Source organism: Pterocles gutturalis, unplaced genomic scaffold (assembly GCF_000699245.1).
Source record: "Pterocles gutturalis isolate BGI_N339 unplaced genomic scaffold, ASM69924v1 scaffold18509, whole genome shotgun sequence".
NCBI lineage: Eukaryota > Metazoa > Chordata > Aves > Pterocliformes > Pteroclidae > Pterocles > Pterocles gutturalis.
Window position 1 is genome coordinate 24,017 of NW_010131059.1, and position 26,536 is coordinate 50,552.

The window sequence follows — 26,536 nt, forward strand, 5'->3', positions numbered from 1 at the left end:
CTAAATCTTATAAGGAAATAGCCCCTCCAACAGTTCTGGAACAGAGCTGGAGGCTATAGCCAATACCACATGTAGGAGAGTGGGCTATGAGAAGACAGACCCGAGGTCTTGAAGCCCACAGCTGCTGAGGATGTGCTGAAGTAACAACTTCTGCAACTAAATTTTCACTAATCATGGGCCAACAACTTGGTGCACCAGTAGAAACATCTCTCTCAGAGATCCATGGGTGGAATTCAATGATGACAGACAGAAGGGAAATGTTATGAAGGTAACTTCACAAGATTTTACCAATCTCTTGGTCACCGATGACATGCGATGGCAGCATAGGCAGCAGACAAATACTGTGGAGACTCTTGAAGAACACAGATGAAAAATGCAAAGAAAGGGAACAGAATCATGACTGTCTAGGAAATGAAAGATAAGCCAATGAAGTAAGAAAGGGAACAGCTACATCAGAGAACTGCATTTTGGACAAATGAAGTATTCAATGTCTGTCATATGTGTAAGTGGAACAGAAAAATTCATGTTCTGTCCTATGAATTCATGCCTGGAGCAAGCAATAGTGAAACTAATGGAGTATGAACATAATTATTTCATTTTCTCACAATTTATCTGGTGTTGAATGACAGAAAATATGCACAATCCAAGAATGAACATGAACACAATAATTTCAAGAGAAAACACTTTTCCCCTCTGACACTGTTTTTTCTGTCAGCCATTTGTGTTGGTCATTATCTACTTTCCAACACATGAGAATGATCTCTTAACACTGACTATACCAGTTTGAAATGACAGGGGAGCTGTGGAATAAGAAAACAGATCAAACAGGCTGTTAGAATCCAATCTCTGAGGGCTCAAATACAAACAACAGAAGATTTTGTACCCTTTGAGAATTGAAATTGTACCACTTGATGTTTGACAAGGCAGAAGTTGCAAAATACTCAGTTTTCCTTTAACCTGGCACCAACAGAGAGCCAGAGCTGAAGCTGCTTCCTCTTAACTTTAAGGATGGGTGTATCTTCTCTCCAATACATTTTCCAGCTGCTGATGTTGTTTTCTAACACAAGCAAATTAATTTTCACAGCATTAGGCAAATTTTAACTGGAGTGCTTCACCAAGCCACTATTGCAAGTGAGAGGAGCCACCTGGGTCTTAGGGTTCAAGCTTGGGTCTGAAAACATCAGCCAGTCTAAAAAGTTTATAAAGCCTAAACAAACAGAAATGAAAACACAAAAATAAGCCACACAGAACATAAGCATCCAACAGTAAAACATAAAGACAGATTTAAAATCCTGTCCAGTATAACGAAAGCAAATATTTTGGGGTGTGAATCAATAATTGAAATTATAACCAAAACAAACAAATTAAATGACTTTATTCAAACCAATCATTTCTATGTCTCTGTGCCAAAATTGAAGATGGCAACCAACACGGATGTCTCCAGTCATATGTTCTAATATTTTTCTCTGCTGATGGTTGCCATGTGATGACAGCAGAGAATCTTGGCTGTTACCAGACTACGACAGACTGAAATGTCTGAACAAATGAGACTTTAGGTTCAAACTTGGACCTTAGGAAGAACAATACAGACAGCTGGAGGACCTCTGTCTTACAGAAAGATATCACTGTTAGTGATCAGAAAGAGGTGGGAGGAGGGGACCCCAAGACTCAGCAGCAGAAGCTCTCAGAGGCAGTCATTCACCTCAGCTTGCAGGTGTATCACCAGCTTTCACAGATGTTCAGGTATTCTCCTCAGTGGGCTATCCTCTCACCAGGGCCTCCTCTTCGCTCTTTCCTGGATGTTACAGGAGTGTGGTGATATGAAATCGCTGCTGTTTTTTCCTTTGCCCCATACTTGAAGCAACATGCTAGATTCCTCACCTGGTGTTCCATGTTAGTCCTTCTCTGGGAGCAGAAGCTAGAAAAAAATACAAACCAAAGATTTTGAGCAATCATGGGGGACTGTTTTGTGGGAAAAACTCCTGCACTGCTCTGCAAATCTCAGCCATCACCAGTAATCTGGATCTTGCTGTCACACAACCTCTCTCTGTAGTAACAGATGAGATCACAGATCAGTATGACAAAACCTAACTTAATAAGCTACTGTGTGAAAAAGTACTCTTGGTATTCCTCGCAAGCCCCAGAAAACCTTCTTCACTCTTTGACTCATCTGACTCTTCACATGTTCCTCCAGTAGCTCTAAAGCCTTACTCCCATATCAGTATGCTTTTTCTCTTTGTGTCTTTTACTCATTCACTTGCCTGGGAGTCTACTTCCTCACTCTAAAAGATGCTGAGGACCTTGATGCAAGAGAGATGGGGGTATGAAAAGGTCGATCTTTAAAAGAAATGAAATGGGCATAAGGCAAACTCCTTATAGAGATAGATTTTAATTCTACATACTGTGACATTTTCCTACTTAGGCATGTTATGGGAAAAAGTCAATGTAATCTTTACTTATTTTACTTAAAAATCCTTAGACAGTCCTTTAAAAAGAAAAATCCAAAACACTTAGAAATGTACCAAGTTTATTTTGGACAGCTTGCATTTTACAGCTAATCTAGTAGGTAAAGCTTGTCCCGTGTATTTAGCACATCAGCTTGCTCCTAAATGTCAGTGACATTTGTTGAGAGCTGTTTAATAAAAATATTGCTATATTTTAAAAAATACGCTCTCCTTGAAAGCCCAGCATAGAGCCAAACATCACACAGCAAAGAGGATCTGGAAAGATACTTAGAAAGCAAGACTGCCAGCTATGTCACTGCAGAGAAAGTTTGGAACCTGAATTAGGAACCAAATTGTCAACCACGTCTATTAAGATAGGATACCAGTCCAGAAACCTATCCCTTGGCAATATTCTGAAATTAAGGAAACAAAAGCACGTGAGAGAGGCAGCCAACTTCAACCTCATCTTCCTGTTTTGAAGAGACTTTTGAGCCTTCCTTTTCCTACAGAAATGCACAGTACAGCTTGCCTTTTCTCACATCTGAATTGACATCACTTTGTATGAGTTCCTCTTGTATTGCTCCCTTGAGTACTCAACACAGAGAGGCATCCCTGTGTCTACTAGGTTCCTACCATGAGTGCAGCTCATGGCCAATTCAATCATTTCACAAATATTAATGTATATAATTCATGAAGTTTTATAATTTCAAAGCTACTGGTGAGCGTTCCATCTCCTTCTGGTTGTGTAGGTTGAGGTTCTGGTTGAGTAGGGGGGGACAGAAAAAAACCTCATTCCTGACAGCAGCCAACATTGAGGGTTGATCCTCCCTAGTGATAAGAGTCATTGCAGTGAATCATCACATAAAACAGAACGAATCTCCTTTATTCTCTGCCTGCTAGTATCTGCCTGTGTCTGTCCACATGTTTACATACTATTATGTCATCCATGACTGCACCTCCAAAACTTTAACACTTTTGTACTTAGAACAGTTACACAGGGGGTAGAAAAGGATTACCTCCATTCTATGTATATGATTTTTGAGACACAAGGAAATCACAGGAGTTGTGTAAAGTAATTTACAGGATATCTGCACACTAAAATTCAGTGCCATATAGAGTTTCCCAGCACAGATGTACACAGCCTTGGTCAGACACCAGCACCTAATCTACTCTGCTTCCAAGCTGCAGGAATGAGACAGAGCAGAGCACTAGTCTAGATGACAGTACTGGGCCAGGGACCCATGCTAACATTTTTTAGAGCTAGTTTGGTCTGTTTCATCATACCCACAGCAAGTCTGTGGCAGAACTGAGAAGCATGTCAAAGCCTCCTGAATCTAGTGTTGAAAACAGGAACTTCCTTTCTCCCTGAAAAGCTCTGATAATCCTAGAAATTCAGATTTTTTATCCCAGAGCAGAGGGAATTTCTAATCCTAGAGCGATGCCCAGCATTCTCTTGATAATATATAGTGCAACTAAGAAAGGCAATAAATAGATGAGGTTTATTTATATCCATGGGTGACTGACACTAGCAAGCCAGGACAGCTGACAACAAAAGGCCAGCCTTCCCTCCCCCATCTTTTGGGCACAATTTCAAGTTGGCTTGCTGGACTGGGCAGGCAAGGGAAAGCAGCAGCTCCAAGTCATGAAAATTTACTTGGGGGCAGGGGACAAGGAGGGGGGTGGAAATACACACAAACAGTACACACAACTGTATTTGAGTGAAGTCTCCCTGGATGAAAAGACCAGTGAGCAGCCTCATTAGCAAGTGGAGAAACAGCAGTGGAAGCCAGCACGAGTCTTCCTACTCTCCATGTGACAGAGAAGACACTGGGTGGGCTCCTCACCCTGACTGCTAATGCTTTTCTGTACTTGAGAGTCTTCATTCTGATTTCTCTTATTCATCTCCCTACTCCCTAGTTTGTTGTGGTTCTCTCTTCTCTGGCTCTTCCTCACATTTCGTTTCATAACTTCAGACACTCCTTTTACCCTATTCACACACATTTTGGCTTCTATTTTTAGTTTCAATAAAATAATGCCAGATTAAAACAAAATCCAATTTGGATGGACAAAGTCATCCTCTCTATAGATAGCTTAATGCCAAAGGGCCAGATGTGAGGCAGAAGTAGCCAAGATATTATATAACCTCTCCCGAGTCTTTGCACACCTGATCTTGAATGACATTTCCAACACAGCAAGGAAACACAGGCAGTTTGCCATCACCTAACTACTGAGAACAAGCAATGCTCAGCCTTCAGTCAGGCAAAAATGCCAGCTGCCTGAAGTCATTACTTATGCTGCTTTGGAGTTTTCTTTGAGTCTGTCAGAAGCAAATGCTCCTAAAATTCAAGCTGCATTCTAGTTCTTAAACAGGGAAGACAATTTGTAGAGACTGCCCTTTCCGTTTTCTCCTGCTTTCCCAGTGGTCCTGAGACTTGAAATGTCCTTTCAGTGGCATGAGACCAGTAGCAACAGGAAAAAGCTCCTTCCTTTCATAGAAGAAAGGCAAAAGGTTGACTAAAGGTGTGAGAGGCAGGCTGCTCTCAGAAGCTAAGGAATAGATGTCATTTCTGATCATTAGAAGTGAATGCTGACGCCCAGCTCTAGCTGAGAGGTGATGGCTGAATTGGACATTATTTTCTTAACGTCATCTGAGAAGACCCTGGAATGCTGCTTTTGGCAGGGATTTAATGAAACTTACTGTTTTCTGATAACTGGATAAACTCAAACATAGTCATGCTCTGTTGATAATTTGTATCTATTTTAAAGGTATTAGTTGGAGATATCAATATTTGCTCATTGTTAGTCATAAGGTAATGGTTTCCTGCTCCTTCAAAGAGTACCAAGAAGTGGGGTAAGGAGAAGGTCTTTCTTTACTTTTCTCCTTTCCATTCTGGTCCATCTGGTACTACAGGCTTGTCTGTCATTATCAGACCTGGGACAGATGCAACAACTAAGGCAGAGAGAGAAATTATCTTTTCCCCCTTCATGTTTGCCCTCTTTATGAAACTGTGGGAGTCAGCAGGGGAGAGAGAGAAGATCCAGGATGTTTTTGTGATGCATGAAAGAACAACAGCTTTAGGAAAATAATTCTAAGAACAAATGTGAAACTAGAGATCCTCCATCGTAACTGATTCTTTGCCTTCACAAAAGGAGGCACAATAGTAGGATTCACCTCAAGCTCCACTGCTTTCCAAAATATGATAAAACCCTTTCTCTGCACGAAGATGGCACCACAGAGAGAGATGCTGACAGAATGTCACTATTGCTGCTGACAAAGGCTGTATGCAGGGCGAGAGGCTGCACTGTAAAAGTTTCATGCAAGGTGCTGGATATCACACTGCTGTTCCCTTTCAGTGATCCACTGAGAGCTTCTCATCCAGACCAGTGGCTCTGGAAGGATTTCTGTGGAAGACTTCATTGTTACTCCATTCCTGGATAAGGATAAGTAATGAGGTGACATCAAAAGTTGCTCTTTTGTGTTGCAAGATATCTTGTGCCTGAGTAGCCAAAGTAGCCTGAGGTAGAGGTTACTCAAGGTGCCCATTTGAAGGTCACCTTTCAAACTCAAGACCACTTGTGCAGTCAGTCACAGCAACAAGAGAGAACCAGGAGGGTGGCAAATGAAGACTGGAATTAACAGGATTAGGGGGAGGGATGAGGCGTACCAGCAATGTACTGTGCAGAAACCTGAGTGATTTCTTTGCCCAGCTGCTCCTGATGAAGGATTTGGACAGTGTGGTAAGACCAGCTGAAATCATAGCCAAGGTTCCTCTTGGGAATGTGGTAACAACATAAAAATAAATACATTGGTGTTCAACAATCTACTGCCTTCTGAGGATGCAGGGGAGCACGGAAGAAGCTGAGGAAGCCTGGACAAGGCTGGGCAGCTGGGAATTCCACCCTACTGTAGCAAATGGCTGGGAGCCTGACACGGGCCATGCACACTAGCAGCAGTACATATCCCATCCCCACCCTTTATGCTCCAAGAGAGTTGGAAGACACTGGCTGATAAAACCATCTCCAAATCCCAGGCGTTTTCTTTGTTTAGATCTGTCAAACAATACAAAGTGACTGCATGTGTCTTGTTTAAATGCCTGGTGTGTTTACTTGCCTTTTTTTTTTCTTTTGCTGGTGCAGGACAATTTTGAAGCTTGTACTTCTGCATATGTGCTAAAAGAATCTCTTCTTTCCTTAAGCTTACGTAAAAGAGGCTACATTTCAGGAATAGTGTTAATTCAAACAGTGACCAGACAACAGCTAGTCACAGCTTAGCACCTCCAATGATAACTCTAATTTCAGCTCTCCAATAACAAGACACACATGACCATGAAGGACCATGCAATAATCTTGGATATAAAAAACTTCAGAAATACACAGTCTACCTGTAGATTTCCTGTAAAATGAAAAAAATCTGGAGCATTCTAGATGCAGAGAAGAGTTAAGTGCAGAAGTGCTCCTTACTATCACTAGTTTGCAAGCAGGCTCCATTCATTGCTCTATACTGGACCACACTGCTTGCACATTCATCTTATTTGGATGGTCATCAGACATTGCTCTCCACTGTAAGCTAAAAAGCAAATCACTAGAAAACTAAGAATAGCAGCTTGCCTTCTGCATGGATTAAATCCAAATCAGTTTATTAATTCCCATATTCTTCAACTAGTCACTTGGCAGTTCAGGATGCAGTTTCAAGCCCTTACGGATGATGATACACTTTATTTCGAAGAGTTGCATACCTTCAGGACCTGGCACTCATGCAGCTATGGAGGCCAGGTCAAAATCCAAAGTCAACAGACAACTGTGCATCATTCTACAACTAAGCTCAGACACAGACCTGGGAATCACACGGAATAAAATCAAATCTGTACCAGTTAGCTCAAGAAGTTTCCTCCCTAGCTTCAGACTGAGTTTTGACATGCACCTTCTGTATTAAGTATTCTCAAGAGAATTAGAATAAAAATAAATTCGTTTTGCACTCATGCTTTAAACCAGACTAGGTAGAGACCGAGACTTACCAAGAATTAGCAGGCTTCATTGCTGTCAAACTCAGAATATCACTCATAGTTGTCACCTCTACAGATCAAGCCAAATCAAATTAAATCAGCTGGGCTAATCACCTTGCGCACCCACTCCACAACTGCACTGAGGGGTTAACCATACTTCTAGGTTGTTCCTGTCTCCAGACTCTTGCAGATCCCGCCATATCAAACACAGCCTCATAAAGAAAACCTGGAACTGAACAACCCACCATACTTGCAAAAGACTTGGAAAAGAGAACTGATTTCTCAGTTCACAATGACCCTATTCCAGTAATACTAATTGAATTGCTAAATTCCTTGAAACAGGAAACAATCAGTGTAATGCTGAGGGACCCTCAAAGTAACACAGAATAAAAAAACCCCAATGTGATAATGCCTTTATTTTCAGAATGACTGACAACCCATGAGCATCTGGTTGTTCAATTTCAGTGAAAAATCTGGTCAGAAGCATTTTCAATGTTCCCTAAAGGCAGTTTCTAAGTATTTGCTTAATAGAATAAATCCTGTTAAACTTTCAGGAACTTTGATAGGAAACTACCTGTTCAGACACTACAAATAAACCCCACACGATAGCTTGCACATTTAGCTTCCTGTCTGTAGATACTCATTACTTTCTCATTACTCCAGTGGCACCCAGCTCACACACAGTTTCTGCCTTTCCATGAAATGAGGATGAGGCCACAGGGATGAAAGGCTGCCACACTTCTATCATAGTGGTGGCCTGTTTCAGAATCCTGAGCTGCTTTGCAGAAATGCTGACTTCTATTCTCCCTTTTATTTCATGTCAAGGGATCTGTCCTCAAGAGCTTGAGCCCACTGCACAACAGTATCTATAACTGGTATTCTCCTTCCATTGCAGTACTAACCACCAGTGAACTGTTTCCTGGACAATTTGGTTAAAAGTTTCCATACTGCCTGACTCTCTCTTCTTTTAAGTGTCATCCTTACTTTTGGTTGAATGATTTGTGACACTTTTATGCTGCTTCTCTGGAGAGCCCCATAGCTATCCTCAGAGGAGAAGCCCTATCCAAGCTTCTCAGATGTTTTTGAACAGTTGTGTGTTTCTACAGAGGTTCTGTCCAGTTTCTATTTTATCTCTGCAACTTTTCACAATCTTCTGTCCTTAACCGCTTGCAGTTTATTCTGTAATCTGCTTTATGACTTTTGTCTCCAACCCCTCTAGTTGGTATATAGGATACTAAATACATGTGAAACAGTAACCCCAAATAAGCTGCCGATGAGGGAAATTGGGGCCCTAGTGTAAGCAATCAATGGAGAGAGTGAAGAAGAAAAACAGCTGTTCCTGCAGGAAGGACCAGAGTAGTTTCTGAGACACACAGACTGGGCACAGCAGCCTCTGACGCATACCAGTGGCTTGGTGCAAAGCTGAAGAAAATATCGTTCCCCAGTTTCCAAGAACAAACATTTTTCTCTAGTTAGTTCAACCACTGCAATATTAAGCACTGTTCTTGGAGCTATACACCTCTTCTAGCAACAAGGAAGCTTTGAGCAACCAACCCACCATGGTTCTGCTAGCCTACCCCTAGCCACACTGGGGTTCTATCTAAGTCCTCACACTCTTAGCTAAATGTCAGGCTGAACCCTTTTTTTCAGCTTCAGAGAGGATAAATTCAGTATAGTGCAGCTAGCTTAGTCTTACAGAAGGAAACATGAGCTGAAGTTCTCAGTTCTCACTGGATTACAAGTATTCCTGCAGAGGGTGACTACCCTGAACTTTGTAGTTGTTATCTAGCCTATATTCTTCCTGCAGGTCTGGCTGTTGCCTTCCATCATTAATATTGTCAACAATCCCCATGAATGCTCTGCATAAATACTCACAGAAACAGGGAAGGATAGAAAAATGCTACCTGCAGTTATCATAGACACACATAACAAGAACAGTACCCCGAAGAGATGGAGAGAATCTCTTGCAGAGGTTAAAATTACAGGGTGGCAACTGTGAGAGTGCCCTTAAAACTGTGAAAAAGAAGACAGAATTCAGCACACAAACACCGTCATGTAAGTCCACTCAGCAAATCAGTTTGGTCAATATACATTTACTTGTAAATTTATGTATAACCTTCCTTTATACTGTACTAAAACCTCAACTATACAGTAGACCAGAATATTTGCCTCAATTATACATACACTACAGTGTTGACATAATTTTATTTATTTTGATAATCCCATTATATTCAGTTCCTATACAGCACATTGGAATGTGAGTTGAGTCTTTTTTATTAACTATGGCTATTCACCCTATAAAATTTCTGGTAGGATAACTGGAGGTTTTGGCAGGTGGTATAGTGTGGGAGGCAGTTTGGAACTGTATGATAAGTGCATTAGCTGAATGTTTGTGCTAGAGGATCAGCAATAAAATCACTGACATTAATAATGGAAATGTCATCTGAAAGTTTCAGAGCTAAATATCCAAGAGATTAATTGGGTAGTTCACCCCTATGCAAACTGTTCTTTCAGCCTGTGAAAACAGAGCTCACTGCATTAATGATACTCAAGTCATGTTTTCAGGGTTTTCACAGGAAAACAAAAGGTCAGAAACAACATTTTTTTAAAGCATTCTAGACCATAATTTGTTGATATATTCCATTACAGCACCATAACAAATTACTGTGGGCCATAGGTAGGAAGGGGTCATCAAGACTACACTCCACCTGCTCACAGGTCGGCATCAATGAAAACTGGATTGGGTCCTCATTTACTGAGACCTTAACAGCAGATAAACCTCTTTGAATTAATTCATCCCTTGGGAATGATGAAGATTTGATTCTATAAGGCTCAATGATTTTCCTTTGGGAACTTTCACCTCTACTGACTGGCTTCACTATGCAGCTGATTTAGAAGTCTCAACTATGTCTTTCTGAACGAAGGGGCTTTTCTGCAAGACTGAAGAAAAATGTAAAGAATGTCTTGGCCCTTTATTACAGGCCAAGCTTAAACAACAGAGCATCTTTGAGCCAAAGCCTAAAGCAAAGAGGAGCCATTTTAGCCAAGTTTTTTTTCCCAGACACATTTTTAGGGATCTTCCTCTTCCAACTCTATGAAACTCAGCCTTTGCTCCCTTCTGTTTAGTCTCTTTAATCCCAGGAGGAATAAATTCCATACACAGCTGAACCCAGACTGTTACCTAGGAACCACTACATGCAGGGTAGGCAGCTGTGTTTCTTCTTCTTGCTGAAACAGTTTTTTCCCTGCCAGTTCTTGAGAAAGATGAAAGCATCCCAGCATGCCCACCCCCACTTTCCTGGTCTTCAGCACTGGCACTCACCTGTGGAATTTGTCCCTGGCTCACAGGATGTAGCACTGTGAAGGCTGTTCTGGAATCTGTTCAGTTGCCTTTCAGTGGAGGTCACCCTAAAAGGTAAAAGCATCAAATTAGACAGAATAAGAAAAGACATACAAAGGAAGAAAAAAAGTATCAAATAAAAAAACTGAGAACTCTCCTAGTTTACATAATCTCACTGGGATTGTAGCTATGAAGCTGTGCCTGAATATGGCATGAAAAAAGGCAGTGACAGCAACTGACTCCAAAAATGCAGAACAAGACAGATGAACACTCAAGCCACCAGCAAGACTTTGATGTGCCTAAAACCCTTAACTGTCCCATGTGTTTTGGAAGTTGATTCTGGACGATAAAGGAGATGGTAAATAGTATTGGACCACCAAAGCACAACTAAACTAGTAATGCTGTCACCTTATTACAGTGATTTGAAGTAAAATGATTAACCAACCTTAGAACAGAAATGCACATGCTGGCAAAAACATGCCATACTCAAAAGTTAAGTCCTTACATCTTGTCTCAGCAGAGACAGCTCATTTAGTCAAGATTTCTCACTTGTCTTGGAAACTGAGACCCACAGGATGCATTTAATCGCCAGTAGTTGAGTGCCAGTCCTCAAGCAGCTAATTTATGCAAATCCTTCTGCATTTATCTTAGCATTTGAGTTACAGCAAAGCTATACGCCATGGAGTACAATAGCACTTCCTTTAACTGTTATAAAGATTCATTACCAAACTGAGACCATGCTTTCCTAACATAAAAAAATGGGTCTACTCATGAAGCAAGGTCAAGCTATACAGCTGCAATGATCTGTTCTGTCCTTAAAGTCTATACAACTGATCCATTTATACCTGGTTTGTCCTCTACTCCCTTATCCCTCCTTGCCTTTCTTCCTTCCTGCCCACACTCTGTTCTGATCACTCCAGACTTTTGCATGTACACTCCTGTGTCTCTGCCACAGTCCTTCTCCTTCACTCATTCCGCTCTGCAGTGTTACACGGTTACTGTGGGGTGCACTCCAGAAGACCACTGTAATCTCCAATCCCCGTGTGATGCCCTGATGACTAACAGACCCATGCACACGTGTGCAGTTTCTATAGTTTTGTCTGAAACCTTTTGCTTTCACATTTCAAAGTCAGCAAGTTGCCAGCAATCCAGGTGCTCCTGGCAGCTAAAAGGCCAGTGAGAGACTCCTGTATTTTACCTCAGTTGGATTTTAGTGAAATAAATGTGAGTCCATACAGGAAGGGGGAGGGATGCAGATACGACATTTGCAAAACACAACCCCTTACTTCAGTCAGCTGTAATTTGAAATGTTATTATCAAATGAGGTGCCTGTTTCTATGTTTATGGTCCTTGGAGAGAATTTTGGATATGTACTTATGGTCTTTTTTTCTGCTGATATGGCATGGTCCCCCTGAGAGCTGAGAATCCAGATGGATCTTTATCTTTCTTATACAGAGATTCCATGCTCATAATTAGCTTGTCCACTTCGTTAATGCAGCACAACTGACAACCAAATTCAGCTCACCCTTCTGTAGATAGAATGCAAGACTAGTGATTGAAAAATGTCATCAGGAACGGCAAGTACAACAACAACAAAAAGAAACAAAACAGGGAACAGTCACACTTCTACCTTAAAGCGTGGTTTATGTTTAGAGAATCTTTTTCTCTCTACAGACTTGCTCTTCATTTCTGCCTACCCACAGTGTACTTTGATTCTTGCAGTTTCAGCTGTCACCTCCACACAGCTCATTCTCAGATCTGCTTCTGGGTCATTGATCTCCCACCAGACTAAGCTCACTCCTCAAATTCTCTCTGCGGTGCTGATGAAAGCTCCAGTGCCAGAATATATTCACTGCTTAAACTCAGTTAATCCCTTTCCACTTTCTTCCTCCTTGGGTTGGCTGAAACCCTACTGCATTTCTCAGTTTTCTGCTTTTAATGTCTGTGTTGTTTTTGCTTACACTTCTCCAATGCAAACCATTGTTATGTTCTCCATTTCTTCTTCAATACTAACAAAAACACTGTCCCTACTGTCCCCTCCACTTAAATATCTGTCATTGCCCTTTTCTGTCTTTTATACAGATAAACCCTCCTTGAAACTGACACTGAGTTCCTTCATTTAGGCGGTGAACAAGCCCTAAACTGTCCAGATTTGGACTGCAAATTTGAAAGATGCTCTTGTTCCACAGGTGACAAAGAAATACATTCTTGACTAAATTTTGAACACCTTTAACAACCTATTCCTGGGATACTATGAACATATCTAGTAGTGATCTGGGGGGAACAAAACTGACGCTAATAATTCACATCACAAAAAGCCCAGGTTTGACAAGAGGACAGCAACAGATGTGAAGACCCAGAGCCAGTGAGGCTTGTTCCTCTTTGTTGCTCTTGGACAGGGTCTCTCGGCATGTGTATCTGCGTGTATGATCTGAGGCTAGCCAAGGGCTAAGAGCTACAGGCCTAGCAAGCCCAGCTGTGTCAGGGTGTTAAATCAAGGCAAGTCTCTCAGATGCAGTGCTTTTGCTGCCAAAAATGTCTAAGGGTCAGGCAGCCTGATTAACCCAGATGCTCAGGAGCTAAAAAACCAAGAGTGCTGCAGTACAGCAGTAGCAAAAAAGTGAAAGGGTTCCAGTAACAGTTAGATGCTTGCTCTCCTGCTGCCTCTCCTCTTTTCAGTGGGCACTCCGTTTGTACATGGGGTGTACCAGGCTCACTTAAGACACTTCACATGTGCCTATGAATCAACATAAATGGGCAAGACAGGTTACAAACCAGAACCATAATGTTTTACAAGGCTCACTCTGTGGCCATTATTCTACTTTTGGCACATTTGGCAGGCTTGGACAGCCTGTCCTAGAACAGCTGGCTACTGCTGTATCCAATTGCAGTCAGGGCTCCACCCGGCTGTGGGACAAATTTCCTGAATCATGGGAAAATGCATCACCTCTACCCTATTTCTGTACTAGTTACAACAGAGCAGAACTTTGTTTTTTTCTGGTGGGCACCATGCAAAGCGAATATACAAAAGAAGAACAAGGTAGAAAGATTTTGTGCTGTGGTGTTGGGACTTGAAGGGAATATTTGTTTCAAAAGGCTTCCAGAATAGAGTTGTTGGGAATGACATCTACAGAGCAGTTCAGTACAAGAAATTATGCCATGTTGATCAACATCCCCAATAGTTTGTGATGTTCCAGTCTACTGCTGGTAAACTCAGTGATCTTCTCTTCTTGAGAACATCTTGAACTATATGCTCCTTTTCTCTACCTGGCATTTCCTCTCTTTATATACAGTGGTCTAACATTGACAGCTGAATTTTTGAGATTTTTTTCTTTGACTGATAATTTTGTTCACAGGCTGTTCAAGGCTTTCCTGTACTTGATGCTGGCATAGTTAGAGAGCAGGTTTCTGAAAAGTTACTAAAGGAATGATAGCACAGAAATTTGTATTTATTGTGACTTAGTCATTCCTAAAAGTAGAAAGATTTTCTGTCTACCATCTGTACCAATTCACTCTGGGTTCTGACAGTTGAGCTAATATATTTTTCTCCTTTGCATGCTGTCATCTGTAACGTGAAGATTCAATACACCAAACGCTGCTTCCAGGGACATCTGCTGCTTTCCATGGTTTACGAATAATATATTTGTGATCTCTGTTCTCAAAATGTTGCTCTCAGCTATCATCAGGTCTCTTCATGGTTCACAGACCTGCCAATAATAGTGGCGATATGAGCAGTGGAAAGGACCCAGTCTGACTCTTGGAAAGAAAGAAGAGCTTGTTGTGCTGGAGGTTCAAAACCTATCTTTCTATATTTGTGATACGAGCACATTTAACCAAAACTATGGAGCCCCTTGAGACCGTTTTATGGGGTTACGTTTCAGCATAGAGCTACATATTAAACCATTTCTCCCAGTTAGTCTTTTTCCACACCTTAATATGGGCCCCAGTTTTCCACTCTGTTAGCTTAAGCAAGGAGTCTGCTTTGGGCAGAACCCATTATAAAGTCAACCTACCACCTTTTACAAGTTGAAAGACTGAGAAAACAAGAGAGGCCAAGAACTGAAAAGACAAGACTGAATTGTCTGGCTGTTCCATTACTTTTTTCCTTTATGTTTTAACCAGGGAACTGTCCAAGTTATTAGATAGTTTTTGAGTTAGTAATGTTCATCTTTAGCATCTCATTCTCTTTGTAGTTGAGTTGTCTGCTTCTTATTCTTTTCCTCCTCTTCTGGAAGCCATCTGTGCTAGGTGGGAGAGAATTGATAACGCATGCATAGAAGAGATAGGTCAAAGAGACAAAGTTGATTTCAGTTTGTCTTCATGGCCCAGTCTCTGGGGAAATTCTACAGACAACTTTTAAAAGATGATCTTTATTAAGGTGTTAAACAAAAGCCAGGCGGTGCAAGAGCAGACAGAGAAATAAGGTCTGTCTTACCAAAATATATTTAAAAAAGAGATGCGAGAGCTTTAACCAGAGAATGGGATTAATTGCAGAAAGTCTTGTGGAAATAATATATAGCACTGAGATCTTCTTTGAGGAAAGAGGTCAGGAGAACAGCCAACAAGTATTAGGGGGTGAGAGCGGGCAGCAAATAAAAAATGACCTGACAGAGAAATAAAGCAGCCAAAAAGCCAAAATTAGATTAGATGTTATGGAGAGGGATATTTGCCATGTCATAACCTAAGGATGTGGTAGTCCCACACTAGAAAAGTACAATTCTGGGTGCCACAATGCAAGCACTGACAAACTGAAGAAAATACAGTAAATTCAAGACAATTAAGGACTTGGCAGGTGGAACTACTATCTGAGGCTAACAAAACCTCAACAAGTCTAAGCAACTAGGGAACTCCAGGAAGCAGAAGGATATTCAAAAGACAGAAAGTATTTGCAAGGGAAGATGCTTAGGCTGGTTCAGGAAGGAGGAACAAGGTGCAACAAGATGAAACAAAGGAAAAATTCAGATTGTACATCAGGAGAAGCTTCTGATAATAAGGTTGTCTAAATTCTTAAATAATCTTCTATAGCACATGGTGGAGTTTCTGCCACTAGAGTTTTTTGAAAGCAGACTACACACAGTGTCTGAGGGTACTTTGTACAGAATAACCAGGGACTGTAAAGAACAAGTGCAAGACATCTTTTTCTTCTCTAATCTATATTCCTTGACACGGAGGCTTCTCTGTGTCTCAATGCATCTCTGGTCTTTTCTTGACAACAATGAATGGATTGAATTAGTCTAAGACATGGCAGTTTTTAAACGATCAGCTCTCAGTATGCTGGAAATATATTTGGGCACTGCTGTTTTCCATGTAAGTGAAAAAATGTTACTGCAAGATCCCATGAATGGCAAGAATGGGTTTGGAGCCTCGTGCTGGAGACTGAAAGGCAACTTGGAAAGTATTTCCGGAGCGGCTCCTTGCAGCCTTCAATACTTGGATTAGTCTTCTGAAATTCTGAAGGAATCTTTTGCTTTTTTTCCCCCTTCTGTGCATTTTTGGTGCTGAACTTTTTCCGCTTTTCCCACACTCCTGCCTGTCACAGAGCAGAAACCACAAAAATGCAGCAAAGTAAAGTCTGTCCAAGGAGCTGCAATTCCATCTCACAAGGATAAACATTTCCTCTGCCAAGAAGTGAGCACAGCACACCGGCATCTTCAAATACACATCCCTGCTGCCCAGCAGAGAAAAGCACTGACACCGCCTGTCACCTGTACTAACATGAGCTACCCAACATAAAAGAAATCAGATAGCAAACCCACCAGCATATACCTGCCAGACCTGATGCTCACATCTGGATGTGCTGAGTTGACAGAATTTACTAACATCTTGTTTTCTGTTTAAATGGTTTTGGGGGATTAAATCAGTGTGCTATCTCTTAAGATAGCAAGAGTACAGGCAGGAAATACACAAGCTTCCCCAAAGCAGTTCTGTCCAAGCCCCTTAAATATGCCTTGCAGTTCCAGTTTTGATCCACTCACACTGACAGTGCCTTAGCATCTTCATAACACCTTTCATCAGTAATCTTTTAGCAAAAGTTCTCTCTTTAAATAGGAAGGGAACACAGAATCAGGAATTCTCACAGGAACCTGCTCTGAAAGCTTTACAACACTTCGGGCTGTAGAGGAAGTATAAGGCAGGAAGTTACGAATGCAATTTTTGCCCTTCATTATTCAGGGAATAAACAAGCCCGAGGATATACGAGGAAAAACCTGGTGAAGGTTTAGTCTAAAGCAGTTCTGACATTTAAGAGGAGATAAACAGAGAGCTGAGGAAGCTACCAAGAAAGGTAAAGAAGAAAACCCAGAAGTCTTGCTCACATTCTCTCATAATGCACAAAAAAGAATATGCACCAAGAAATGGAAAAGAAGGAGACTTAAAAATCAGTAAGCAACATTTCATGGTGAATTTTAAAATTTGTTTTTAAAGATAATTTAAGCCAAATCCATCTGTGTTAGAATGGCAAGCACTATATAACTAAAAGCTTAGTAAAAGTTAAAAAGAATAATTTCTACAGATAATGAGCAAAGCTCTTGTTACATGAGGTACAATATAAACACTTTAAATAAACACTTTTGCTTGAATGTAAAAGTCAATCACTGTGTGTTAAATGTATGGAGAAACTTGGCTCAAGGGCACATTAGCTTGTTAAGGATATTGGGGTTGGGGTTTTTTTTGGTAGCCTCTTCTGACCCAGCAGATTCTAGCCCCCATCAAAGATTAAACACAGAGGGAGTATGTCAAGTGCCTAAGCATACAAGTCTAGCACCGTACTTGGTACTCTCAAGTTATCTGAGACATTTGCATGGGACTGTCATATTTGTACAACACAAGACCTACAGAAGACTTGTGCTCATCTGCAGCAGCAGCTGGAGGTCAGGTGGAATAGCTCTGGGCATCTAAAATGTCACTAGCAACCTGTATTTAGGTAACTGAATCCCACCCTGGATCAGATACTTCTCTGATTTGATATGGCAGTTCCTGTGTCCTTATGTTTGTATAATACAGTCTTACCTACCTTACCATTGTGAAACATGAAACTGTAACATAGTACACATCTATTTCAGCACACACAGCCAGGTTATTCTGAGATTTATCTTGGACAGCATAGCCAAAAAGATCTATGTCAGAGTCACATGAAGACAGGTTATTTTCCGATATTTCTTTTTGGGGGAACCAGTTCCAACTCCCTGTTGTGGATGGGAAGAGATAAAACTTACTTGGAAATCCTCTGGGCTGCAGCCTTTCTGACCACTGCCTGCCTGTTGTTTGCTGGAGGCTTTGGAACCAGCTGAGAAGGCATACTCTGGAATGGCATCACTTTGTGCAAACCGGCTGCCTTCTGGATACTAGAAGTGGCATTTGATGTCTTGTGGGCATCAGACCCAGCTGGCATAGATATATGGCTGGTGCTGGATTGTAAGTAGTTGGCAAAGAGAGCCTGGTAAAAAAACAAAAACAAAACAACAAAAATACCATAGTAATTGGTGATTACCTCTCTGAATATTTCTGAGAAGGCTGATGGAGATAGGTGACATTTTTAGGAGGGATATCTGCCTGGTGAAGGCAACCCCAGGGCTTCAGGGACAGTCCCACACATAAAAAGAAGAGTTAAGTGGCCAAGTCAGCAAAGGAGTTTTTAGAGATGAATTTTATACCCTTGGAAGCTGGGACTAGCTTCTAGGAAGGCAGACAAGCTCATCACTGCCACAGAGTGATACTATTCTGGATTAAAAAACAAGAGGTCCTATCCTCAATCTAGCCTTGCAGTGGGCTCCCATCCACAAAGAAGTAAAGCCTTTATTGCTTTGACTGACTTTCTGCACTTATCTTGCTAAATTATTCTTTGTGTGGGAGGTGGGACTGAAACACAGTTCTAGGAAAAAGAAAAGGTTGTGGGGAGTATGTTACAATGCCAGTTCTTGAGTCTAACCCTGTAGGTGCTTGAACTAACAGAGGGCTCTAGAGTTACCTTCTCTGGAAAAGGGCCTTTAGGTCAGCAGCTGACAAAAAGAAAATCCCCAGTAATACCACGGAACAGAAAATATTTCTATTCCTATAGCAGGTGGGAGAGTAAGTATGTTGGAAATTTGTCACAAGGGAACAAAATAATCTGCATGTTATGAGATACTGGAGAACTGAGCAGTGGACCAGCAAAGCACGGAGTGGGGAATGGTTCCCTATGGGAGCTCTGCAAACTGCTCAACTCTTTTCAGAAAGGAGCAACCTGGTGGGAGTTCTGCCTTGTCTTTCCTCGAAGTCAGTCAGATTCCCAGGGCAAAGAGGCAATACCGTAACCATGTAGTTTGGCAGCTAGAGGTCAGTGATAGGAGAGGAGGGGAATGGCTGAGCACTTGCCAGTCACCTCAGCATGACCCTGGGAGCAGTGCCCTTCACTGCATTTGTCCTTGGTTTCCTCTCTGGTGAAAAACACAAAGCCACAGCGAGTGGGCTCCAGGCTCCAGAGAAAACCACAGTCTGAGGGCTGGCTGAGTCTCAGCACACAACAGGAAAAGCCCCTCTCCCCCGCAATTCTCTGGCAAATGGCAGGCCAGTGGTGTGTGGGAAGGCATTTCTGACAGGCAGAGCTCTGGGAAGAAAAGGAAGTGCGGGAGCCAGAATAGGCTTGTTTCCTAACTAGAGTTCACTGACAAGATGCCCTGGAGCTCCCAATCCTTCTTAACCTCTCCCTTCCCTAAAGCTCAACCTTCATTGCAGCTTTCAGATTTTTAGTAAGTAGCTGGTACAAGTGCAGAAGTCTAGAAAATAGCAGTCACACCCCACCTCCCCCCAGCAAAACAAACTAAAATGGAACTTGGTTTAGTCTCTTGCATCTTAGAATCTGACATATCACTGGGTTGGGATGGACACCCTCAAGTCACTGCACCCCTTTCTTATTCAGGGGTGACATTTCACTGTGCTCCGTTTCATATTATGCATATTTCCTAGAAGTTCTTTTTCTTGTTATTAAAATCACTAAGATCCTGTAGCCCACAAAGCACACAGTCTTAACCCCTTCCCTGTGTTAACATGGATTGGCAAGGAGGTCCATGACCCTGAAGAAACAGCAAGCATGGATGCTCTAACAGTCTGATCAGCAAAAGCTGAGCTGAGACCCACCCAAAGAAAGGTCATGGATGTTTTTCTTAGGGGTAACGGACTTCCAAAACTGCCTTTGTCTCCACGCTGTGCTGAGATTCTGTCTGCTTTCCAGGAAAGGATGGGGAGACTGGAAGCTGACACGGACCATGGCTTCTGGATTCAGCTACAAAGCATACTGCCCTGCTGTGAACTCCATGGGGACAGGACAGGAAACCAGGAGAAGCTACTGTGCAAATAAAGAGGGCAGCTGGGGAGAGGAGAGCCTGACCACACAAAGGAAGGGTTAGGAAGAGATTTCAGCACATCCAAAAAGCAGGAGACAGACCTCATCACTCAGGATTCTGAAGGCTCAGGGTCTAGGGAGACAAACCCTAGACAAGAAGCCTAGACAAACCCGCACAGAGGCAGTCCTGAAGCAGGTAGCACCCTACAACTATTACTGCTGCAAGTAAAAAAGCTTTGAACCACACTTTCCCAGGCTGGCAGATTTAACTTTATTTTGAGGAGACATTTGCTTCCCTGGCAAGTTCTTAGGGCTACAAATCTGAAAAAAACTTAGAACACTATGAGACTTTTTAGTAAAAAATAATGTAAACCATTAATGAGTTAATTCTCTTGCATAATTCTCTGGGGAGGTAGGAGAGCATTAACCCTGTCTTGCACATGAAGAATGTTAGCGTTGACAGAGAAAGTGATTTTTCCCTATGCTACAGACCAAAGCAATATGAAAATCTAGGTTGAGAGCTCAGAGAAGATCCTGACTTCCAGTCCCATATTCGTCTCATTAAATCACATCTCTCCTTGCTTCCACATCTACACATGAACACCATACACAAAGTTTTATCTGTACAAAAATAGTAGTTCTTAATTAGAAAATCTCAACGTGTACAGCTTGTCAGTAAGGACAATGCAAATCCAAAGAGTATTAGCGAGTAGCAGCTGAGCTTGGGCTGCTCATGATTAAAAGCAGGGAGGTACTGTAGTACTTTGAAGAAAAGCAGATATATTAATGATCTTCAAAAACAGAAAGAATGTTCCTGGCACTTACCACCCCTGTATCTAACACCCATCCCTAGCACAGTAATGGAACAAATGTTGCAAGCAAAAACATGTTCATTCTGTGACCAGAGGAGGTAATGAAGCTTATTTCCTGTGAATCTGTCTTGGGCTGACTCTTATGGTATCTAATATAAAGCATACCCCAAATTATGCCTCCCTTCTTGGGTTTGGGGCATTCTTGTGCTGATTTTCTGCTGTCTAATTATGAGTGGCCTCATGCTGCAGCCTTTGCCTTAACGGGAATGCTTTACAGATATATAACTCTTTATTTTAATGAAATTTATATGAAACATAGCTTTGCGATTTCTACCCCATAGTCATTCAGTTTAAAATGGATCAGCAAGTCTGAAAACGATGAGAGACTCAGCAGTGTATGAGAACTGACAGACAGATGTACACTTGCATGTATTGCATAAAGATCTGTGCAGCTAGTTCCAAATCACTAGTGCTGGAAACAGAGATGTTTATAAGCAATAAACAACGATGAGGATTTAATTTAAAAAAAGAGGAAAAAGCAAATCCAACAAAATAAAATGCATCAATTTCAGAAAAGCAACTACATTTCAGATGATATTGCAAAAATACAGAGAATTAAAAGGCTTGGAAGACCTTTAGAGTCATAGAAATTGTTTAGTGGAGATTCTTCTGGACATGTATTAATGTATTCAGTTAAATCAGTTTGGATGCAAAAATCAGTTGAGTTGAAAAATGCACAAAGTGGAGATAAAGAAGAGGCTCAAAATGTACTATTAACTGCCATAGTGTTAATCTGCACTAAGAGGAGCACCTTGGCATCATAAAAAAATTTAAAGAACAGTAAATTCACTGTATGCACAAACTGTCTTGAAGCATGTCTTCCTTGCTAAATTCTTCAGAGCAAGACTAAAATATACTAAAATAATTTGACTTGGTGTCTTCTCCTTTGTCTCTCTTTTGGTAGTGGGAGCTCTCTGGGGCAAGGATTGGGCCATATCATTGTATTGGAAAGATACTTAATACATCTGGGTGTTACCATAATTCTAATAATAGTGACAGGAGCAGAAACATGGGGACAAAATTTCAGCTGGTATAAATCAGCACACTACTGCTTTCAGAACAGTTGTTCTGCTTTAGTTAGACTGAGACTTTGACTCATCAGTATCACAAGACTCAAGTAGGAAAAATGGCAGTTAGCACATTTAGTGGGAAAACAATCTGAGGGAGAAAGCTGCAAAACAAGACTGAACAAGAGACTGAAGGGGAAGAGAGACTGCAAATCTGACAGCAGTCCAATACATAATAGTTTAGAAAACAGTTTAATAATGTTTAAGGCTGCATTCAAAGAGGCCTTGTGTCCTCAGGCAGGAATAATGTAGTTCTAGGAATACCAGGAATATTATTCTGAATACTCAACATTCCCAGTCAGATCTAAATAAACTGCAAGGAATTCAGGAGAGTGTCACATACATCGAAAGAAAAATTTTGCTAAACTTCATAAAATGAGAAATATTTCAGAGAACATACCATTTTTAAATGACTAAGAGAATTATTTAAGATTAACTTAGACCAATATTTTATAGTATAAAATCTACTTAAACTTCTGATTGAAAATGTGATCATAACTGAGCACACAACTCATTAACATGATTTATGTCATTTAACATAAGCTTTTTTGATAGAAGCAGGACTGATGGGGATCATTCCACTATATGACTGTACTTTTCTTGTTTTAATTTAGCTTTTTTCCCCATGTGAAATGTTTGGCATAAAGTTCTAAACCCAGTAGATGCTAGGCTAAGCAGACAGAACATAGCCACACAGAGAAGGAGGAACCTCTCTAACAGCTAATGGCATCTTTCCAGTACAGGAAACAATTAGAGAATAAACAATGATGGTATATTAACTGCCTTGCCAACTGCAGCAGTGACACTAACATCTACATCATAACGTGTCACATGAAGTCTCCTTTGAACATTAAAAATGCTGCTATAAGCCTGTTTTTCTTGTCTTTTGGTTTGATTTTGTAATTATTTTTCCTTGATTTTGTTGATGTCAGATTTAAGCTTGTCTCCACTTTCAAACTCTGCCCCTTTCTATTTTTTTCTCTTCTCTTAGGCTCTGTATTGTCTCTGTTTCTGGGCTCTGTCACTGCATCCATTTTGTTTGTTAGATTCTCATCCAGTCAGTTTGATGTTTTTCTTTTTGTCCAGGGAACGAAGTACCTATTCTGGTACTTTATTTCCACGATACTACACTGTAGAACTAACTTCCACATACAATGAGTGGAAATCGTTGTTTAATCCTCTTCCTCCACCTACACAGTATTTGCTACTCTGCAATTTGTTAAATGCATTGTTAAGTGCATGTTAAATACATTCTTAAGTGTCTTGAAAGTGCTCAACCAAGAGTGGGTGCTGCCACAAAGAAGAATGCAATACGCCTTCAGGATAAGATACATCCACTGCATGGCAGATGGGGGTATTCCTATTACACAAATACTTGAGCAGGAACTTCCATGCTTTCCAACGCATTCATCTCATCACCAGCATATCAAACTGGTATATACAGGCAGAAGATGAGGGTAGTGCAGTGACTGGGAGAGGCATCAGAGGATCGGTGCAACTGTGAGTGGAAGGGGAGGTCTGGCTGGCTCCATACAAGGTCTAATGGGAGAGGAAGTGTCCAAGAGACAATTTTATTAAGCTAAAACTACACGTCACTACAGACGGTCCAAAAGCCCCCATGTTCAGCAAATACCTTTCTTCATTAATGGCAACTTCAGTGCAGCCTGAGCCCTGTAGCATGGCAATGGCCTCAAAACTGCAACTCCAAACTGCTTGGCTCAGGAGCAGGGAAGAAGAGAAAGGAGGGGGATGCTGTGGGGGTGAGAGGAGGTTTAACAAAGAATCACTTTAACAGAAACTCCTGAGTAATGGCTCTGCCCCAGGCCAAGAATAACATCGGCTCAATGTCAGTAATTAGAAGAGGGCTCAGCCAGGCCCCATGGCCAGCTCCAGCCTCCTCAAAAGCACAAGCCAGCTTACAGCCCTTTCCTGAGCTCATAAGCAGCCACAGCTGCCCACCCAGAGCCCCTTGGATAGAGATGAAAGGAAGACCTCCTGCTCAGAGGGGGAGCAAGACGAATGTAGTTGAGGGAATTTGGGGATAGAAACGGCATGGCTAAGTGAGGGCCTTGAAAGGAGGAGTGGAAGGAGCAAAGGCAGAAGGGCCTCTCTTCAAGATGCTGCCAGAAGAGGATGAGGGCAATTTGCCTACAACCTATTCTCAGGGACCCTGACTAGTGACTCTTCTACTTCACAGGAGGGAGAGTGGGTGTTCAGACCTCTGCATGTTAGCTCTGTTTGTGGTTTTGTTGGAGTCCAGTCCTGCCAGACTGCACAGCAACTAGTTCCTTCCTAATGGAGACAAATCTCTTTTGAGTGAAGGTTTATTCACCCAAAGACTTCCTTCCCTTTAGCAGGGAAGCCTTTTGGACATCACTCAGAAGAAAGGGCCAACCTCTCTCTCCATAATAACAAAGAAAGGTAACAAGTGCATCAATGAACTCATTGTAACCTTGAAATATTACCCAGGCAGGATGGAAATGCTGTTCCATTGGCATCAAAGTGTCATCTAGAACATCAATTCTTCTTGCAGTTGTAACAAAGGAGTCATGTATCTGCCAGACAGTTCCATGCAAAGCAGTGAAAGGAGATCTTAAATATAGTAATAACAAAATGTGTAGGAGCTGTGGAGAAGATTTTCAGGGTTGCAGAGAAAACTTGCATGTGGCATCAGGGTCAGTGACCACGCCTCCTACACACTGAAGGCTCTTAATAGAAATTGATACATTTCTTCAAAAGAATGAACATTCTCCTACATAATTTTTAAGTCCCCTTAACAACATACTGCTCTTTTGATAACTGCATTGTAATAGAAGCCATCCAGGAGGAGGAGAATTTAGTCAAGATGTATCCTTCATGTGGTCTGTTTGCCACAGGGGACATGGTTGCCAAGACAATTCAAGACCCTATGCTTAGAAACACTGAAATACAACAGTGACCCAGCTTGAAGCACTACTCAACAAGAGCTCAAGTCAAGGCAGGAACATATTATCAGTGATGAGATTAAGTGACAAAGAACTGTGGAGAGTATAGACAGTTCTAAGGCTGTCTGAGACACTGTAAGGGGATGTCCTGAACTGCTGCAGAAAAGCAAGCAGCAGCATATCAGTAGCTAAATGGAGTAGATTGCCAATGCAGTGGAAGAAGCCATTGGGAACTACAGCATCAAAATGCTATCAAAATCACTGCAGGTAATATTGGGGTTTTTGCAACCCACTTGAAGAGCTACTTCTTTCACATAAGCTGTGTTATATATACTGGCTTTGGGTTGGTTCTGCACATCTAAAACTCAGCACTGCTACATCCCAGGCAGGATTTTTTCTTAGGTACCTGGTGCCGGGCTTGGCTTTGCTCCAACAGCTGTCGTGACTGACGTTTCTGCTGCTGAAGTTGCTGCACAGTAAAATGGAGCTGATAGTTGGGACGTGCCAGTGGACTCCGTGTCACCTTGTTGTAGACACTGTTCTCCATCTCTCCTTCCCAGGCAAAATGATGATTCTCTGGAGCCCTGAGAAAAGAAGAGCCATCACGTTTTCACCACTCTGCATATGAGGACTCCTGCTTGCAAGGCACTGCTCCTTCCTAAAACTCCCTTAATACTTAGGCAAGTATGAATTTGTATGAAGTGGCTCCAGCAAGCACAACACCCGTTAGAGGTACCATTTGTCAACTGCATCTTGCTAAGGAGTTTCTTGAATTCCAGGCTGTGACTATTTTAGTAGCTGTAACACCATGCTTAAGGAGGACAAAGGAAAAGAAAAAAACTCAAAACTGGAGAATGTCTGTAACTGATTAGCATTGAAGAAAGGCAGAGTTGCAGCAGGAAAAGAGCTAAGGATTCCCATCACTAATGAGATAACTATTTATTTGGATTTGTGGATATTTTGTTAATACACTAACACAAGGCTTACACCACGTACACACATGCTGCAATGAGAGTGGAACAGAAGACAGACATGCAGTACAATATCCACAGAGAGGATAAAGGACTGTTAGGGTGAGGTTGCAACTAGGGTACGTATTGACTCCATACAGTTACAATCCAAAAGACCTGAGGGGACTGAAGATAGGCTTATTTCTTTCATCATCAGAGTAATGCAAGCCTTTCCCAGAGGAGAAAAGGCCTCCTGCAAAGAGGCAGGAGCTCTTAAAACCCAGGCTTACCCAGTGGGAGTTCAGCTGTGGCCTGCAACATGATAAGTACCAACAGGAGCTCACTGGCTTGCTTTGAAGTTTGCAATCCTCGATGAGAAGGCAGCACCAACACACTTCTACACAAGGCCGAGGGGCTTTGCAGAGAGCAGGTGGCAGACTGACAGGACCACAAGGTGTCCTGAAGAGGCTACAATGGCCCAGCAACACACACATCCTGTGCTTACAAGACAGGATGCCATATGACCCACTGAACACTCTGGCTAATAAAACCTTCAAGCCTCAATGCCTGAGCTTCCTAAGTTTCTGTTGATCTCTGTCATGTTTCTCTCAGCCACT

At 41.7% G+C, this 26,536-nt stretch overlaps 1 protein-coding gene across 1 annotated transcript; it reads right to left on the minus strand.

Annotated features, from left to right (window-relative positions):
* Window positions 1–1,351: 1,351 nt before the first annotated feature.
* Window positions 1,352–25,566, minus strand: TTLL5 (tubulin tyrosine ligase-like family, member 5). The gene is made up of 4 exons (XM_010080468.1): window positions 25,376–25,566; window positions 18,002–18,222; window positions 10,770–10,855; window positions 1,352–1,918 (listed from the first exon to the last, which is right to left on the minus strand). Exons 1-4 carry the CDS (start codon window positions 25,514–25,516, stop codon window positions 1,878–1,880), a joined length of 489 nt encoding a protein of 162 aa, XP_010078770.1. The 5' UTR covers window positions 25,517–25,566; the 3' UTR covers window positions 1,352–1,877.
* Window positions 25,567–26,536: the final 970 nt, after the last annotated feature.

Excerpts from the sequence above, each read along its gene's own strand:
- TTLL5 (XM_010080468.1), bottom strand. The coding sequence starts at position 25,516 with ATGGAGAACAGTGTCTACAACAAGGTGACACGGAGTCCACTGGCACGT. Across the intron at positions 18,223-25,375 it reads AAAGCCAAGCCCGGCACCAG|GCTCTCTTTGCCAACTACTT; the intron begins GTACCTAAGAAA and ends TTTTTTTACCAG. Across the intron at positions 10,856-18,001 it reads GCAGCCCAGAGGATTTCCAA|GGTGACCTCCACTGAAAGGC; the intron begins GTAAGTTTTATC and ends TTTACCTTTTAG.